The following is an 18,517-nucleotide window of genomic DNA, read 5'->3' as shown; positions in this document are numbered from 1 at the left end:
GCAGGCTGCCTCAGGGCTCAGATTGGTTGTCACTGACTCTGTAAATCCTGGTTTCTCCATCCCTGTAAACCCGCCTCAATGCTTCTTAACATTTCACTGACATCAAAATGTAATCCCTTTTCCTGTGGAGGAGGCATGCAAATGAACCCGATGAAAAATACAAGTCAGGGTACCACTGTACCTGCTGCTGTTTTGTCCATATCATGAGGTACAGTACAGTCTATCTGGCTGTGGGTGTGAATGTCAGGTAGCCGGAAGGCAATTTTTTTAGTTGAGCGGCTGGTCGGGGGGCCCGAAAATAATTACAGACTGGAAATTAACCATAATAATCCCAAACAGATATAATATGTGACTAAAACATAATAATTTCAAACTGCTTACATTTGTATACGATCGTATGTGTCTCTCTATTATCCGTGGGAATACTTAGGAACAGATTTCCTGAATGAAAATCACTTGGAGCTGAATTCCTGCTGTTTTCACACCTTTATGTCCAGCAATGTAAAAAAGATATATTACCGCTCAGAAAACATGGGGGTCGGACGATAAAACCACGCCCTGCGGGACACCAGTTGGGGGACCCTGATGTAGGTAGACTAAATAGGGCACCTTTCCAAGCCCAGGATCCAATCCATCTCATGTTAATGAGCCTTCACCACAGTCCTAACGAGCTGTAGTCGCTGCTGTGTAGGAATCAATGCTGCTGTCTGTGCTGTGGCCGGAGACTGGACAGTCATTTGCATTGGGGGGGTGGGGGGGGGGGGGGGCTAGGGACAGACTGTTAAACAGGCCAGGGAGTCATCAGTAGATCAGTTCTGTTCTGTTGTCTTCCCCACAATGCAGCGCCGTACTTCTGACATTCACTACATCATCCCATGCCTAACTCCAGATCGAGCTAATTACTGATTGGTGCTGTTGCTTTGTAATACGCCTAACAATTATTTCATTGTAATTGGACGCTGCATTTTGGCTTGTCTGTATTGTGTCGGGGATTTGACCTGACGGTGGTTTCTGTTGCTGCTGGATGGATTGTGATGTTAGGATTTTAGATGAGAAACAGGGCAGCAGATTACAGCAGTGTGTTACGTTGGACAGTCAGTGCTGTGTGAACCCTCCTGGGTTATATTTGTCCTCTGATGTATTTGGTGAATTAACAGTTTGAGGGTAAAGTATATAAATACGATATGTTTTCTCTTCCTGTGGAGGAAAACAAATAAAGTTTCTTTAGGGATTTAGAGTTGCTGTTTTCATGTCTTTGTAGGAGGATATAGTATGGCTTGTACTTTAGGATATGAAAGGAACTTCACTTTTACCTCAATAAACACTCAATTGTATGTGCTGGGTGAGATGTTTGTCTTTGGGCCAACTTCGTAGAAGAGACAGTAGCCTGATATTGCTTTAAAAACTAAAGTGATTCCGCTTTTGTTTCCATCAGTGTTCAGGATACTGCTGCTCATGTACTGGTGAAACATTGTGAGTCCTTTACTGTTTTCACTGTTATTCTCTGTCTCTGTCTCTCTGTCTCTCTGTCTCTGTCTGTCTGTCTCTGTCTCTCTGTCTCTGTCTCTGTCTCTGTCTCTCTGTCTCTGTCTCTCTCTCTGTCTCTGTCTCTCTCTCTGTGTCTCTGTCTCTCTGTCTCTCTGTCTCTGTCTCTCTGTCTCTGTCTCTGTCTCTCTCTCTGTGTCTCTGTGTCTCTGTCTCTCTGTCTCTCTGTCTCTCTGTCTCTCTGTCTCTCTGTCTCTCTGTGTCTCTGTGTCTCTGTGTCTCTGTCTCTCTCTCTCTGTCTCTGTCTCTCTCTCTGTCTCTCTCTCTGTCTCTGTCTCTGTCTCTCTGTCTCTGTCTCTGTCTCTCTGTCTCTGTCTCTCTGTCTCTGTCTCTCTGTCTCTTGCTCTCTCTCTTGCTCTCTCTCTGTCATTTTCTTCTCTGTACATCTCCATGCCAGCTTTCCCATCTCTGTCAGTGGCTGTCTGAGGTAGTGAATCCATGTACATGTCAGTGTGTTCAGGGAGAAGACATCTCCTCCTCAGCATCTCTTACCTTCCCTCTGGCCGCCTGGGAAGAAGAAAATAAGCACACATGTACATACTCGCAAAAAAAAGAGAGGATATTATTTGTGATTGCTTGTGCTATTTTTAATTTAACCCACATTCAAATGACCATGGTATGATTTCACTTTCCTCACCAGCACCCTATTAGGATCATGGTATGATTTATCTTTCCTCATCAGCATCCTATTAGGATCATGGTATGATTTCGTTTTCTCCACCAGCACCCTATTAGGATCATGGTATGATTTCTCTTTTTCCACCTGCATCCTATTAGGATCATGGTATGATTTCTCTTTCCCCACCAGCATCCTATTAGGATCATGGTATGATTTCTCTTTCCCCACCAGCACACTATTAGGATCCTGGTATGATTTCTCTTTCCCCACCAGCACCCTATTAGGATCATGGTATGATTTCTCTTTCCCCACCAGCACCCTATTAGGATCATGGTATGGTACCAGCTGTGGTTAAGCCATATGTTCCATTATACGCATAATGTGTCATCATTCTGAATGCCTACATCCTATCTGTGAGTAAGCAGGTGACTCTCTAGTTAAGCAGTTCTCTGTCCACAACTGTCATTGCCAAGTGAAGATTCCATAATATTTCTGCTGAAACACGAGTGGCCACGGCTTCCAGTTGCATCAAGGTATGTTTATAAGTAAGCACACGGCACATCGAAAGAGCAGCAAGACCCAAAATACTCACTCCTCTCCAGGCCGCCAATGAAGAGGACGCTTGGTTCAATCTGCCTCCAGCCTTCCCAAAAGTATGTCTGAGGCGCTGGCAGGGGCTCTGGGAGTAGGCTACCCACCACAAGCTTGGCACGGTTTGAGTGAGGAGCAGAGGGAGGACAGACAGCATGGCTGCTTTTGTTCCTTCTGCAGGAGGCAGATAAAGGAGACGCCTGGCAGTGTGGCAGGAGAACACACACATTGACTAAGTTTGACTGAGAGACCGACGGAGACACACACACACACACACACCGACCGAGAGACCGACGGAGACACACACACACACCGACCGAGAGACCGACGGAGACACACACACACACCGACCGAGAGACCGACGGAGACACACACACACATTGACTAAGTTTGACTGAGAGACCGACGGAGACACACACACACATTGACTAAGTTTGACTGAGAGACCGACGGACACACACACACACACACACACCGACCGAGAGACCGACGGAGACACACACACACACACCGACCGAGAGACCGACGGAGACACACACACACACCGACCGAGAGACCGACGGAGACACACACACACACCGACCGAGAGACCGACAGAGACACACACACACACACATATTGATTGAGAGACTGACGGAGACACACACACATATTGACTGAGAGACCGACAGAGACACACACACACACACACACATATTGATTGAGAGACTGACATAGAGACAGACACACACACATTGGTTGAGACTGACAGAGAGACACACACACACATTGACTGAGAGACCGACGGAGAGACACACACACACACACACATTGACAGAGAGACACACACACACAAACATTGACTGAGAGACCGACAGAGACACACACACACACACATTTACCGAGAGACCGACAGCGACACACACACACACACACATTGACTGAGAGACCGACGGAGACACACACACACACACTGACCGAGAGACCGACAGGGAGACACACACACATCGACTGAGAGACCGACAGCGACACACGCACACACACATTGACTGAGAGACCGACAGCAACACACACACACACACATACATTTCGACTCCAATTCCACTCCCTTTCTTTTGTGCTGATTACACGTCTAGCAAGTGTTCCTATTGTATCCCAAGGGCAGTGGAGTGTAGAGAAGTGACCACCTACCCACAGAGATCCTTTAAAACAGAGGGGCTGGCTACAGAGGTCACGCACTAGCTCACACAATATGATATGGAATATTATGTAGTTGGCTGTTGCTATTAGATTGAAGTTCAAGTCGTGCTCATTTGTGACATGTCTGATTTCGCTGAGCACATTCAAAAGCAGCCTTGTGGAGAGACTCATGGAGATAAGAGCTGGTCCAGCTGCTTCTCCTGTCATCACATCCACCCCTCCAACTCCACCTCTGGAATGTGATAGTAGACATTATATACTGGGTGGTCGAGCCCTGAATGCTGATTTGACTGACAGGTATATCAGAACGTATACCACGGTATCATTTGCAGTAATTCTACATCATGAGAGAGATATGAAATTGTAGTAAAATTGGTGTAACCTATAAGCGTTGTAATGCATTGCCTCTTCAACTGAACCCTTGTACCCCCCCCCCCCCCGCCCATGTTCCCTCTATATCATTCCAGTCTCAGGTTCCATTCCATCCAGACTGACTCAATTATGTGTCTATTCTCTATGGGGTCTGGGGAACAAAAGGCAGTGAGACCTCGTAGCTCTCACAGCCCTGCTCACAGCAGACTAAGCCAAGCACATCGCTGCAGTGTGTCGACATGGGTCAGGGAGCATACACCTCCAATTGTCAGCCAGCTCTCAGCCTGACACGCAATACCTCTGGGTGACCGCAGATAACTCAAAGCCCTCGGTGCCACTGCCAGCACTTGATAGTCTGCTACTCTGCTCAGCATTCACAGCTAGGCCACGTCGATATGAAAAACTGAAATGAAACGCTGTAGAAAATCCGCTGGCTATGGTTGGATGGATACACGGGAGCTTTTTTTCATCAACCTCTCGCTCGCTGTCTCCTTGTCACTAAACAAGCTCGACTGCATGCTGTGTTACAGGTGGCCAGTCTTCAATAGCCTTCTTTCGCATTCATAAGCAGCTGAACGCCAAGACTTGAAATAATGGCTTGTTGGGAAGAGAAAGCAGTTTCCTCCCGGCTCTGCACATCTTGCTTTAAAACAACCGGAGTTGGCTACAATATGTCTGTTACTCTGGTACCACTTTCATCTTGACTAGTGAAGACTGTCTGCTGACCTAACAATACTCATCACAGTGCATACTGAATGGTATCGGCTTGCTCTGGAATATCAGACAAATACAGCGATGAACACACTGTGCTATGTAACTAGTGTGTAGTACACCATACATCCTAGTCTAGGCAAGGTACTATCAGACTTCTTTATGAATGATTCTTCGGAGGAGCTGAAAGACTAAATCCTGAGGGAAGCCTGGGTACTTTCACTCCATTGTTTTCCAGGGGTGTAAAGTCAATCACATTTAATCCCTCACTAGTGCCGAGCAGATCCCCTCAATCAAGTCCAGATAGACTGTTATAGATTGTGCCCTTCCAAGCGCTTCATAACAGCAAATCCTCTCTGGAGCTATAGGAGTGGGCGGTCCAGGCAGTAGTCAGCCAGACACTGACTATTGGCTGTTTGTTCTTTCCTTTTTTATGTGATGACATGATGCCCTGGTTCTTTGATCGAGAGAGAGACAGAGAGATGCTGTTGTAGCTAGCTAACTTCTAAGATCCTCTCCTGTCTAATGTATTCACGGTCTCAGGTTGGAGAGAGAGTGGAGGGAAGGGGCGTGGTGGGGAGGTGATGGGTCAGGTTTCCTGGCTGCCAGGCTGGTTTAAGATAATAGCTTTGATTTAATCCAGAGCAGCGTCCCCGCTCCCACCAGCTCCCACCGGTTCCCCACGTACAGCCATGCTAATATGCCCAGAGGGCTCCTCCTTCAGTAAGTTGAACAGGAGCTTCACTGGATTTATGGCAAGCAATATCTTGATATCTTTCCAATAGAATGAATCCCTTTATTTCACAAACCAGAGACGATAGAGAAAGGAAGGAAGATTCTGCATTCTCACCCCCTCCCTCTCTCCCCTCTCTCGCTCCATCTCTGTCACTAGCTCTGAACCTGAGTTGAGGCATTTAGCCAACCTTTTGACCTTAGTGTTTAGTTGTCTGTGCAGTCAGCAGTGCATGGTTATTAATCTCCCTGAGTTAGATGTGTCCTCTTCTCCTTAGTGAGTCTGCTACACAGCAGCTTGTCCTCTAGTTTAGTCAGTCTACTACTGGGTGAATGTAGGGTGTCAAAGGTCAATTATGGACTACCTAGTAGTGAGAGTGGTCTCGAACCGACAGAAGGAGGTCAGGAGGTGGTGCCATCTGGAGAGGAACTCTCACATCCGGGGAGGAGAAGGGGATTGGGGGTGTGGTGGGTGACCCCTGACCCTGAGCGGAGGCAGTGATGTCAGAGGGCAGAGGAAGCTATGCTCTCCGTAACAACTTGTAGCTCCGCTCCACCATCAAGCTAATCACGGTAATCTACACAGACAGATGTTACCCCACCCAGCTCACAAAGCATGCCTCAACAAGGATGGAGGGAGGGATGTAGGGGGGGGGATGCAGTCCTGCTGGGAAAGCACTGAGGCAACGTGTCAGAAGGCTCCTGCCGGTTGCCGCAGCCCCCCTCCCAACCCCACACAGAGTAGCCTGGTGGGGAGTCGTAATACCCCTTTGGCAGTTTATCCAAGGCAACACGCTCCCAATTAAAGGGTCCTTCAAGCAAGATTTACTCCCCACCAAACACCTAAACACTACACCCCCCCCCCATCTTCCCTCAGTCCTCCGGCAGCCACTTCTCCTTCCCACTTTCCTCCTTCCTCTCCTTCCTGCGACTGTTGATTCTTCTGGCAGGAGGTGGGCACTCATCGCTCTAGGATCTCACAATGCCAAGGCTTTTAACTGTGAGATCAAAGAGGGTGAGAGTTTGCCTACCGCATGATTACATTGGAGATTTCTGGCAAACCTCACCGGGTAGCCCCATTAGGCTCCATGCTTCTCTCATTTTTCCGCAAGAGCTCCCCTGGGCTGCAAGGCAATTATGCAGTGGTGTGGCATAATATTTCATTCTCCTCACATTGCGTTACTCTATGGTGGAGTTTGCTGCTAACAACATCATACGGCCCAGGAGGAAGGGAGCTGGTTGCTAACGGCGTCATACTACTGGAAAGACATGGAGATTGGATGGATGGGGGGGGGGGGGGGGGGCATGATGGGTTGCTCTCTTCACTCACTGGATAGGTGGGAACACTATTCAGCACTGCATAGAATTTGCATTTTTACCCTGCCTTATGTCATTCATAAATGTCTCAGAGAGCGAGGGAGAGATACCGAGAGGAAATGAAGTGGAACTAAGAGGGTGAGGGAGATATAGGTGAGAAGATGTGGAAGGGCATTCTCCTGTCGTTCTGTTCCGTGGTGTGTGGGACCCCAGGCGAGGCTGTTTAGCTGTAGTGATGATGCCGTTCTGCATGCAGACAGCCAGCCAGGCAGGCAGGCAGGCTACACCTTACACACTCACAGGTGCTCAGGCTCCCCAGGCTCATCTCCTCTCTCTTCCTCTCCACGTCAGCTCGTCATCAGCTAGAGCAGTCTTTCATCATATCCAGCTCCCAACATGCACCCAGGAGGCCCTGCTAACCCTCCTATAGCTCTTAACCTGGAGCTACTGCTACTCACTATGGGTCATAGTCTGAGACCTTGAGCTTTAACATTATGAAGCCAGAGGGTGAACAACATACACAGACTGTGTTAATCACAGATGCCTATAGACCTGCCTCCATCACACACAGGCATCTGTAGCTGTCTCTCCTGATCACGTGTGTGTGTGTGCTGCTTGGCTACGCTAATCACTATTAGCAGGTATAGAGTTTGATTAGGATCCACACAGCAATAATTAACATGTCTGTTGGTGTCCCATGTTTGGTTCCTCTCCCTGTCCTGAGTGTCAGGGGGTAGGTACAGTTGAAGTCGGTAGTTTACATACACCATAGCCAAGTACATTTAAACTCCGTTTTTCACAAAATTCCCTGTCTTAGGTCAGTCAGGATCACCACTTTATTTGAAGAACGTGAAATGTCAGAATAATAGTAGAGAGAATGATTTATTTCAGCTTCTATTTCTTTCATCACATTCCCAGTGGGTCAGAAGTTTACATACACTCAATTAGTATTTGGTAGCATTGCCTTTAAATTGTTTAATTTGGTTCAAACGTTTCGGTAACCTTCCACAAGCTTCCCATAATAAATTGGGTGAATGTTGGCCCATCCCTCCTGACAGAGCTGGTGTAACTGTCAGGTTTATAGTCCTCCTTGCTCGCACACACTTTTTCAGTTCTGCCCATAAATGTTCTATAGGATTGAGGTCAGGGCTTTGTGATGGCCACTCCAATACCTTGACTTTGTTGTCCTTAAGCCATTTTGCCACAACTTTAGAAGTATGCTTGGGATCATTGTCCATTTGGAAGACCCATTTACGACCAAGCTTTAACTTCCTGACTGATGTCTTGAGATGTTGCTTCAATATATCCACATAATTTTCCTTCCTCATGATGCCATCTATTTTGTGAAGAGCACCAGTCCCTCCTGCAGCAAAGCACCCCCACAACATGATGCTGCCACCCCCGTGCTTCACGGTTGGGATGGTTTTCTTTGGCTTGCAAGCCTCCCCCTTTTTCTTCCAAACATAACGATGGTCATTATGGCCAAACAGTTTTTGTTTCATCAGACCAGAGGACATTTCTCCAGAAAGTACCATCTCTGTCCCCATGTGCAGTTGCAAACCGTAGTCTGGCTTTTTTATGGGGGTTTTGGAGCAGTGGCTTCTTCCTTGCTGAGCGGCCGTTCAGGTTATGTCGATATAGGACTCGATTTACTGTGGATATAGATATTGTTGTCCCTGTTTCCTCCAGCATCTTCACAATGTCCTTTGCTGTTGTTCTGTGATTGATTCACACTTTTCGCACCAAAGTACATTCATCTCTAGGAGACAGAACGCTTCTCCTTCCTGACCGGCATGACGGCTACGTTGTCCCATGGTTTTTATACTTGGAAACTATTGTTTGTACAGATGAACGTGATACCTTCAGACATTTAGAAATTGCTCCCAAGGATGAACCAGACTTGTGGAGGTCTACAATGTTTTTTATGAGGTCTTGGGCGATTTCTTTGGATTTTCCCATGATGTCAAGCAAAGAGGCACTGAGTTTGAAGGTAGGCCTTGAAATACATCCACAGGTACACCTTGAATTGACTCAAATGATGTCAATTAGCCTATCAAAAAACTTCGAAGGCCATGACATCATTTTCGGGAAATTTTCCAAGCCGTTTAAAGGCACAGTCACCTTAGTGTATGTAAACTTCTGACCCACTGGAATTGTGATATAGTGAAATTTGTTGAGTGGTTGAAAAACAAGTTTTAATCACCCAAACCTAACTTCCGACTTCAATTGTACGTAAAGAGACAGCTGGATCTCACTGCCCAAGGATAGCTGCCTTTAGCCTAAGTTGAATCATGGCTGTCTTAGTGTTGTTTGTAGAGAAAATTATATTTTGGAAGTGAAACTGCTAATAACAGCTGGTCTTATTTTTGTTCTATGTTGCTTGGATTGTTCACATAAACATTCACACACAGTCCCTTCGTATCGTTTTACCTTATCGTTTTACCCACATTGACAGTCTGTTAAATCTTACCCCTCCTCTCCCTCTTCTCCTTTGCCAGAGATCCGCGGTGGCCGGGGGCCTAAGGAGGGGTCACTGAGGTCGCTGCCCCTGTACGACACGCCCTACGAGCCAGCGGAGAATGGAGGGGACTCGGACGGCGAGCGTCCCCGCTGCCCCAGAGAGAGCCGGCTGCCGCAGGATGACGAGAGGCCCCCGGAGGAGTACGACCAGCCCTGGGAGTGGAAGAAGGAGCGCATCTCCAAGGCCTTTGCAGGTACGAGAGCACGTATGTAACACTCCTCTCCTCCTGCTCCACGTCCCCTACATTACTGTCACTCTGTGTCTGTTCTGCTGTCCCTCTCCATCCCGCTAATTGCCCTGGTACCCTTTTCCAGCACTAACCAATGTGATTACTGCTTCTTTCGTGGTTTCTGGGTATCTTATCTTCAGAAAGGCATTGTTAATTTTCATTTCCTTCCCTCTCGTGAAGCATAACGGTAAGTTAATTTGCAGGTGTCTGTTCTGCTGAGTGGGGCCTTTTTCTGGGTGTCTGTCAAGCTTTGGGCATTTATTGTCATGAATCTTGCCCTGGAGGCAGCTCTGCAGAGTGTGGCTGTGCCAGCTAGTGACCAAAGTCATACCATCTGATTTTAAACATAACCCTAACCTTAACCACACTGCCAACTGGACATTTTAATTAAGACCAAAAAGCAAATTTTAGTTGTCATACATTTTTACAATATATCCAATTTTGACTTGGTTGCTGTCCCGTCTAGCGGAAATCTATCAGTTCCAGGGGAAGTTTCATGACAATAAACGTCAACCTGCAGCTTGGGAGAGACCTATGGTGTATGGTAGTTAGGGGAGCATGACTGTGTTTGTGTGTTCTCATGCGTTCATATACAGTATACACTACATATACAAAAGTATGTGGACACTCCTTCAAATCAGTGGATTTGGCTATTTCAGCCACACCCATTGCCGACAAGGTGTATACATTTGTGCACACAGCCATGCAATCTCCAACGACAAACATTGGCAGAATAGAATGGCCTTCTTGAAGATCACCTAAGATCACCATGTGCAGTGCCAAGCGTCGGCGCAGTGGAAATGCGCTCTCTGGAGTGATGAATCACGCATTATCATCTGGCAGTCCGAACGGAGGAATCTGGGTTTGGCGGATGCTACGATAAGGCTTCCTGCCCGAATGCATAGTGCTGTAAGGTTCCAGTGTAGAGCAATCTTAACGCTACAGCATATAATGACATATATAATGACATTCTAGACAATTCTGTGGTTTTGGGGAAGGCCCTTTCCTGTTTCCGCATGACAATGCTCCCGTACACAAAGCAAGGTCCCCACAGAAATTGTTTGTCGAGATCGGTGTGGAAGAACTTGACTGGCCAGCACAGAACCCTGACCTCAACCCAATCAAACACCTTTGGGATGAATTGGAATGCCGACTGCGAGCCAGGCCTAACCGCCCAACATCAGTGCCCGACCTCACTAATGCTCTTGCGGCTGAATGGAAGGAAGTCCTCGCAGCAATGTTCCAACATCCAGTAGAAAGCCTTCCCAGAAGAGTGGAGGCTGTTACAGCAGCAGAGGGGGGACCAACTCCATATTAATGCTCATGATTTTGGAATGCGATGTTCGACGAGCTGGTGTCCACATACCTTCGGTCATGTAGTGTATGTGTGCATGTACAGTTGAAGTCGGAAGTTTACATACACTTAGGTTGGAGTCATTAAAACTAGTTTTTCAACCACTCCACAATTTTCTTGTTAACAAACTATAGTTTTGGCATGTCAGTTAGGACATCTACTTTGTGCATGACACAAGTCATTTTTCCAACAATTGTTTACAGACAGATTATTTCACTTATAATTCACTGTATCACAATTCCAGTGAGTCAGAAGTTTACATAACCTACGTTGACTGTGCCTTTAAACAGCTTGGAAAATTCCAGAAAATGATGTCATGGCTTTCGAAGCTTCTGATAGGCTAATTGACATCATTTGGGTCAATTGGAGGTGTACCTGTGGATGAATTTCAAGGCCTACCTTCAAACTCGGTGCCTCTTTGCTTGACATTATGGGAAAATCAAAAGAAATCAGCCAACACCTCATAAAAAAACATTGTAGACCTCCACAAGTCTGGTTCATCCTTGGGAGCAATTTTCAAACGCCTGAAGGTACCACATTCATCTCTACAAACAATCATTTGCAAGTATAAACACCATGAGACAATGCAGCCGTCATACCGGTCAGGAAGGAGACTCGTTCTGTCTCCTAGAGATGAACGTACTTTGGTGCGAAAAGTGTGAATCAATCCCAGAACAACAGCAAAGGACCTTGTGAAGATGCTGGAGGAAACGGGTACAAATGTATCTCTATCCACAGTAAAACGAGTCCTATATCGACATAACCTGAAAGGTCGCTCAGCAAGGAAGAAGCCACTGCTCCAAAACCGCAATAAAAAAGCCAGACTATGGTTTGCAACTGCACATGGGGACAAAGAATTGTACTTTTTGGAGAAATGTCCTCTGGTCTGATGAAATTAAAATAGAACTGTTTGGCCATAATGACCCTCATTAGGTTTGTAGGAAAAAAGAGGATGCTTGCAAGCCGAAGAACACCATCCCAACCGTGAAGCACGGGGCTGGCAGCATCATGTTGTGGGGCTGCTTTGCTGCAGGAGGGGCTGGTGCTCTTCAAAAAAATAGATGGCATCATGAGGCAGGACAATTATGTATATTTATTTTTGCCTTTATTTAACTAGCAAGTTAGTTAAGAACAAATTGTTATTTTCAATGACGGCCTTGGAATAGTGGGTTAACTGCCTTGTTCAGGGTCAGAACGACAGATATTGACCTTGTTAGCTCGGGGATTCGATCTTGCAACCTTCCGGTTACTAGTCCAATGCTCTAACCACTAGGCTATCTGCCGCCCCAATATATTGAAGCAACATCTCAATACATCAGTCAAGAAGTTAAAGCTTGGTCGCAAATGGGTCTTCCAAATGTACAATGACCCCAAGCATACTTCCAAAGTTGTGGCAAAATGGCTTAAGGACAACAAAGTCAAGGTATTGGAGTGGCCATCACAAAGCCCTGACCTCAATCCTATAGAATATTTGTGGGCAGAACTGAAAAAGCGTGTTCGAGCAAGGAGGCCTACAAACCGGACTCAGTTACATCAGCTCTCTCAGGAGGAATGGGCCAAAATTCAACCAACTTATTGTGGGAAGCTTGTGGAAGGCTACTCAAAACGTTTGACCCATGTTAAAGAATTTAAAGGCAATGCTACCAAATACTAATTGAGTGTATGTAAACTTCTGACCCACTGGGAATGTGATCAAATCAAATCAAATCACATTTATTTATATAGCCTTTCGTACATCAGCTGATATCTCAAAGTGCTGTACAGAAACCCAGCCTAAAACCCCAAACAGCAAGCAATGCAGGTGTAGAAGCACGGTGGCTAGGAAAAACTCCCTAGAAAGGCCAAAACCTAGGAAGAAACCTAGAGAGGAACCAGGCTATGTGGGGTGGCCAGTCCTCTTCTGGCTGTGCCGGGTGGAGATTATAACAGAACATGGCCAAGATGTTTAAATGTTCATAAATGACCAGCATGGTCCAATAATAATAAGGCAGAACAGTTGAAACTGGAGCAGCAGCACGGCCAGGTGGACTGGGGACAGCAAGAAGTCATCATGTCAGGTAGTCCTGAGGCATGGTCCTAGGGCTCAGGTCCTCCGAGAGAGAGAAAGAAAGAGAGAATTAGAGAGAGCACACTTAAATTCACACAGGACACCGAATAGGACAGGAGAAGTACTCCAGATATAACAAACTGACCCTAGCTCCCCGACACTTAAACTACTGTAGCATAAATACTGGAGGCTGAGACAGGAGGGGTCAGGAGACACTGTGGCCCCATCCGAGGACACCCCCGGACAGGGCCAAACAGGAAGGATATAACCCCACCCACTTTGCCAAAGCACCACTAGAGGGATATCTTCAACCACCAACTTACCATCCTGAGACAAGGCCGAGGATAGCCCACAAAGATCTCCGCCATGGCACAACCCAAGGGGGGGGGGGGGGCGCCAACCCAGACAGGAAGATCACATCAGTGACTCAAGCCACTCAAGTGACGCACCCCTCCTAGGGACGGTATGAAAGAGCCCCAGTAAGCCAGTGACTCAGCCCCTGTAATAGGGTTAGAGGCAGAGAATCCCAGTAGAAAAAGGGGAACCGGCCAGGCAGAGACAGCAAGGGCGGTTCGTTGCTCCAGAGCCTTTCCGTTCACCTTCCCACTCCTGGGCCAGACTACACTCAATCATATGACCCACTGAAGAGATGAGTCTTCAGTAAAGACTTAAAGGTTGAGACCGAGTTTGCGTCTCTTACATGGGTAGGCAGACCGTTCCATAAAAATGGAGCTCTATAGGAGAAAGCCCTGCCTCCAGCTGTTTGCTTAGAAATTCTAGGGACAATTAGGAGGCCTGCGTCTTGTGACCGTAGCGTACGTGTAGGTATGTACGGCAGGACCATATCAGAGAGATAGTTAGGAGCAAGCCCATGTAATGCTTTGTAGGTTAGCAGTAAAACCTTGAAATCAGCCCTTGCCTTGACATGAAGCCAGTGTAGGGAGGCTAGCACTGGAGTAATATGATCACATTTTTTGGTTCTAGTCAGGATTCTAGCAGCCGTGTTTAGCACTAACTGAAGTTTATTTATTGCTTTATCCGGGTAGCTGGAAAGTAGAGCATTGCAGTAGTCTAACCTAGAAGTGACAAAAGCATGGATTAATTTTTCTGCATCATTTTTGGACAGAAAGTTTCAGATTTTTGCAATGTTACGTAGATGGAAAAAAGCTGTCCTTGAAATGGTCTTGATATGTTCTTCAAAAGAGAGATCAGGGTCCAGAGTAACGCCGAGGTCCTTCACAGTTTTATTTGAGACAACTGTACAACCATTAAGATTAATTGTCAGATTCAACAGAAATTCTCTTTGTTTCTTGGGACCTAGAACAAGCATCTCTGTTTTGTCCGAGTTTAAAAGTAGAAAGTTTGCAGCCAACCACTTCCTTATGTCTGAAACACATGCTTCTAGCGAGGGCAATAGAAGATGAAAGAAATGAAAACTGAAATAAATAATTCTCTACTATTAGTCTGACATTTCACATTCTTCAAATAAAGTGGTGATCCTAAATTACCTAAGACAGCGAATTTTTACTCAGATTGAATGTCGGGAATTGTGAAAAATTAAGTTTAAATGTATTTGGTGAAACTTATGACTTCAACTGTATGTGTGCATCTGTCTGTCTGTCTCAATGTTACTGAATGTCAACTGTGGTTTAGAGAGCTCCAGCATAGCTTACACAGCCATAACTGAACAGGGCTGTTCCAGGACAAACTCTGGTTTTGGAAGACATTCACAAACACACAAAAAGAGCGGTGGAAAAACCAACACCTTTCCTCGATTTGAAGCTACACTACACCAAATATTTAAAAATCCTTTAAGGGTTTTTATAAATTTTTTATTTACCTCTTCCTCCTTTTTTCTTGACCTTTTTTGTATTCTTTGAACAGCTCTGCTCTGTTCTGACTGCATTAGCTACAAGGGCTCTGTAAGTGGCAGTGGATCAGAACCAGAGACAAGGATGGACAACACCTCTAAATCCCTCACAGGTACCACTAACACACACCACCCGGGCTGGTCTCTGTCTCTGTCCCTCTGTTTCTATTTGTCTGTATTTACTTTTTCTACGTTTCTCTGTTTCATACTGCAGTAAATGTGTGCTGTCTCTTTCAGCTATGAGGAAAATCGGATGTTGGTTTCTTTCCTTCATTTATTTTCCCCTCATTATTGTGTCTTTCATCCAGCACTAAGACAACATTATTTAGGATGCTATTTACAAACACTCCTCTCACATTATTTCCTTTTGATGGTAATTAATTTCATTTGCTCGGGATGTCAAAGTGATGTCTGCTGTGGGAGAACAGAGGTAAGAGTGCTGAAGTTATCCTTCAAAGAGGAAGACTGGGGTTGGAGAAGTGCTTTGATTTATTGCCGGTCTTCAACCTTTTCCTGTTCCATTCAGCCCATAATGATATCCCAGTGTTTGGTGGAGAGAGACTTCTCTCACAATCTGTCATAAAACAGCTTTCTGAAAGAAGAAACCCCTCCATTTCTCTCAGCTTGTGTGAAGACCTGACTGTGAACTGGCTCTGTTCTAGACATATTGATCATCAAAAAGCAACAACTTCTTATGAAAAGGGCCTCAACTCTAACACTGTCCATATACCTATGTCTTAAAGGTGACAGCTCTGGTAGACCTAGGTCTTACGCGTTATCTTCTATATCCTGGCTGTTTGAAGATTATATCATCGTCAGAGCACTGTAAGAAGTGTGTCATCATTATGCGACCCTGGCGACTGCAGATAGAGATGGGGGGGGGGGTGAATGAGCCGGTACCTTATGCTCAGCCAGAAGTCTCAGATCACTCAGGACAGGTCATCGACCCAGGCCAAGGGTCAGGGCGATGGACAGTCCCTTTCTCCTCGCTGTCACCTTAATGACTTGTCGTCTGTTACCATTGGGTGTGTTAGGAAGGTACTTTCCACCTAGCTTCAGATATTGTGTATATGATGCGTTTCATATTCTGTTGGTGAAGTTAAATTGTTTGCATTTTAAACCCCCATTTGCATAGATGAATAATGATATTGTTCACTCTTCAAATCTCGTCTGTGGTTTTCAGCCGCTTGAAGATGCCACGTAATTTCTGTTTATATTTAGACGTTTGTGTGCGGAATTAAAGTGTCGGCACGCAAAATAGTAACGGTTAATGAAGAAAAATGCACCCCCATAAATAGTGCAGAGTGGGTGTATAAGAGGTATTAAACAAGCACCATAATGTAGCCACCTTTATCTCTCCCTAGCTGAACGCTGTAATGCCATTTGAATAAAGCGCTGTTTGTCTTCATTAGAGCTGTATACCACCTCCTCTCCTTAGCTGTCCCTGCCGCGTGGGGCTGCCTGCCTCCCTGCCTAGTGCATCCACACATGCAGTACTTGTTGTTGGTTTTACAGGTCCTCGCATATTATTCTCTCGGCAGATATGCAATGGAATGTAAATTCCCTCCCTTGTTAGGGTGTTGGGACGTTGTGTACCTGCCGTTCGGTTAATCACTCATCATCGCTGCTCCCCCCCCCCCCCCCCCTTCCCACTCAGGCATTGACTTTGTGATGGATGAGCCCGAGGGAGTGAGGAAGATCCATTAAAATTTGGCCATATGAAGAGAGCCTCTGTGTGATAGGGGTTGGTATGTGTGTATGTATGTGTGTGTGTGTGCGTGCATGCTTGCGGGGGTACACACACTTGCATGTGTATGTACAGACCGTGTGTGTGTGTGTGTCCATGTTCAAAATCCACACCACACCACACTAATACACCCAGACATTGAACAGGCAGCCATTGTAAATCTGAGTAGTGCCTCATTGTGTCTGGCTAGAGAGCCAGTGGTCCTTAATCCATAGGCCCTGTTGCTGCCTATTAAACACCATGAGATTGGCTGATTGCCAGCCTAACCCAGTGCACTTACTGCAGGCAAGATAACAGGAGATGCTGTCAGAGCCCTGAGCCAGGTCCTGAGGAGCAACACACACCGCTTTATGGGGTTTTAATGACTCTTCAAGGACTTAATGACCCAGAGAAAGCTCTTCTATTCTTTAAGTAAATCATTGAATCAGTTTTGTTCCAGTAGTATTGCTGCAGTTTGTTTTAAAGAGGAGATAACAGAGTGGTTGGTGAGCCTGGTCCATGCCCTGGCCCCATGGTTCTGTCTCTCTCTCTGTGAAAGACCTGTCCCCCGTGATGGCTTGTCACTCCACAGTGCTTCACCCCCCCCCCCCCCCGTTCTGGCCTCCCCTCCGCTGCTCTATGGCTGATAACCCCCCCTGACAAGCCTCTTTCATGAGCCTCAAATGGCTCCGCTGCCTTTGAACGCACAGCTCGCTGCCTGTTATCTTTCACTCACACACGTTGGCCACCCAGCCCTAACCCCCACCTCCTTTCCCCCTGCACAGAGCGGGCGCTCTTCCAACCTGACCGTAGCTCTGCTCTCCCCTGAGAGCCCCGCTGGATGTCCAGCTGAGTCTAGGCAGAACAGGCACGCTGTCATCTCCCCTCCATCACTCCCTCACCTCCACTTTCATATTTAATAGGAACAGATTCTCTTCTTCACAACGGATAAGTGTTGGGAGAGAGGGATTGAGGTGGATGGTGATTCGATGGATACAGCGTGTATTTGTCAGTTTCTTCCACAATGAGCCGTGAACTACTAGCTTCTGGTGATGGTGATATGAGAGCATCTGCAAAAGCAATTTTTGTTCTTCCGAGCTATCCTCCAACTCCTAATAAATGCCATAAATATTGTAATCTACCAACTTATTTTGAATATGCATGCAATTAGCAGGGCAAATTAAGCAGAACTAAATGAAATGGCACAAGTGGGCCAGTGATTTATGTAGCATCGCTGTTTACACTGTGCTGCCTAATTAAAAGGACAAGGTAAACAAATACCTCTTGTAGAGACGTTTAAAAAATATATATATATATTAATAATAATAGTCTAGAGCTTTTATGGAATGTCTTTCTCGGACTCTCTCTCTCTCCATCTGTCTCTCACTCTCTTCATCACCAGTCAAAACTGGCACAAGACCGAACACTCCACTTGACACCGTACCAGAATTGCCGGAAATCCACACTCCACAGACCTGTCAGGGCAGGATGTCACAGGAAGCTATGTCATTGTGTCTTCCTGTTCCTGTCATCACCGTTATATTCTGAGAATCCAACAAGTCCTGGCTCTGGCCAATGTTAAGTCAATTGGATGTTTGAAGCTTTGTGGATTTAGAATGAGATTGGGCCCAAGAAGATAACTTCCCTCCTAAAAAGCTCTCTCTCTTTCTCTCTCTGTGTCAACAGAATGTTTTGTGTACCGAC

The 18,517-nt window shown here is 46.2% G+C and overlaps 1 protein-coding gene across 4 annotated transcripts in view; it reads left to right on the top strand.

Moving 5' to 3' along the window:
• Nucleotides 1-18,517, top strand: part of LOC110506455 (SH2 domain-containing adapter protein F) — a 114,849-nt gene that overhangs the window by 69,289 nt on the left and 27,043 nt on the right. For 2 of the 4 annotated variants that reach the window (XM_036964017.2, XM_021586070.3), the window contains exons 3-4: nt 9,565-9,780; nt 15,102-15,200. In XM_036964017.2, the coding sequence (XP_036819912.2) occupies nt 9,565-9,780; nt 15,102-15,200 (315 nt within the window). The remainder of the gene's footprint in view (nt 1-9,564; nt 9,781-15,101; nt 15,201-18,517) is intronic. The other 2 variants (XM_021586075.3, XM_021586072.3) reach the window with 1 other exon arrangement.

This window comes from Oncorhynchus mykiss, chromosome 26, assembly GCF_057628025.1.
Source record: "Oncorhynchus mykiss isolate SJ-2025 chromosome 26, ASM5762802v1, whole genome shotgun sequence".
Taxonomy (NCBI): Eukaryota; Metazoa; Chordata; class Actinopteri; order Salmoniformes; family Salmonidae; genus Oncorhynchus; species Oncorhynchus mykiss.
This window is presented reverse-complemented; position numbering and strand designations above follow the sequence as displayed.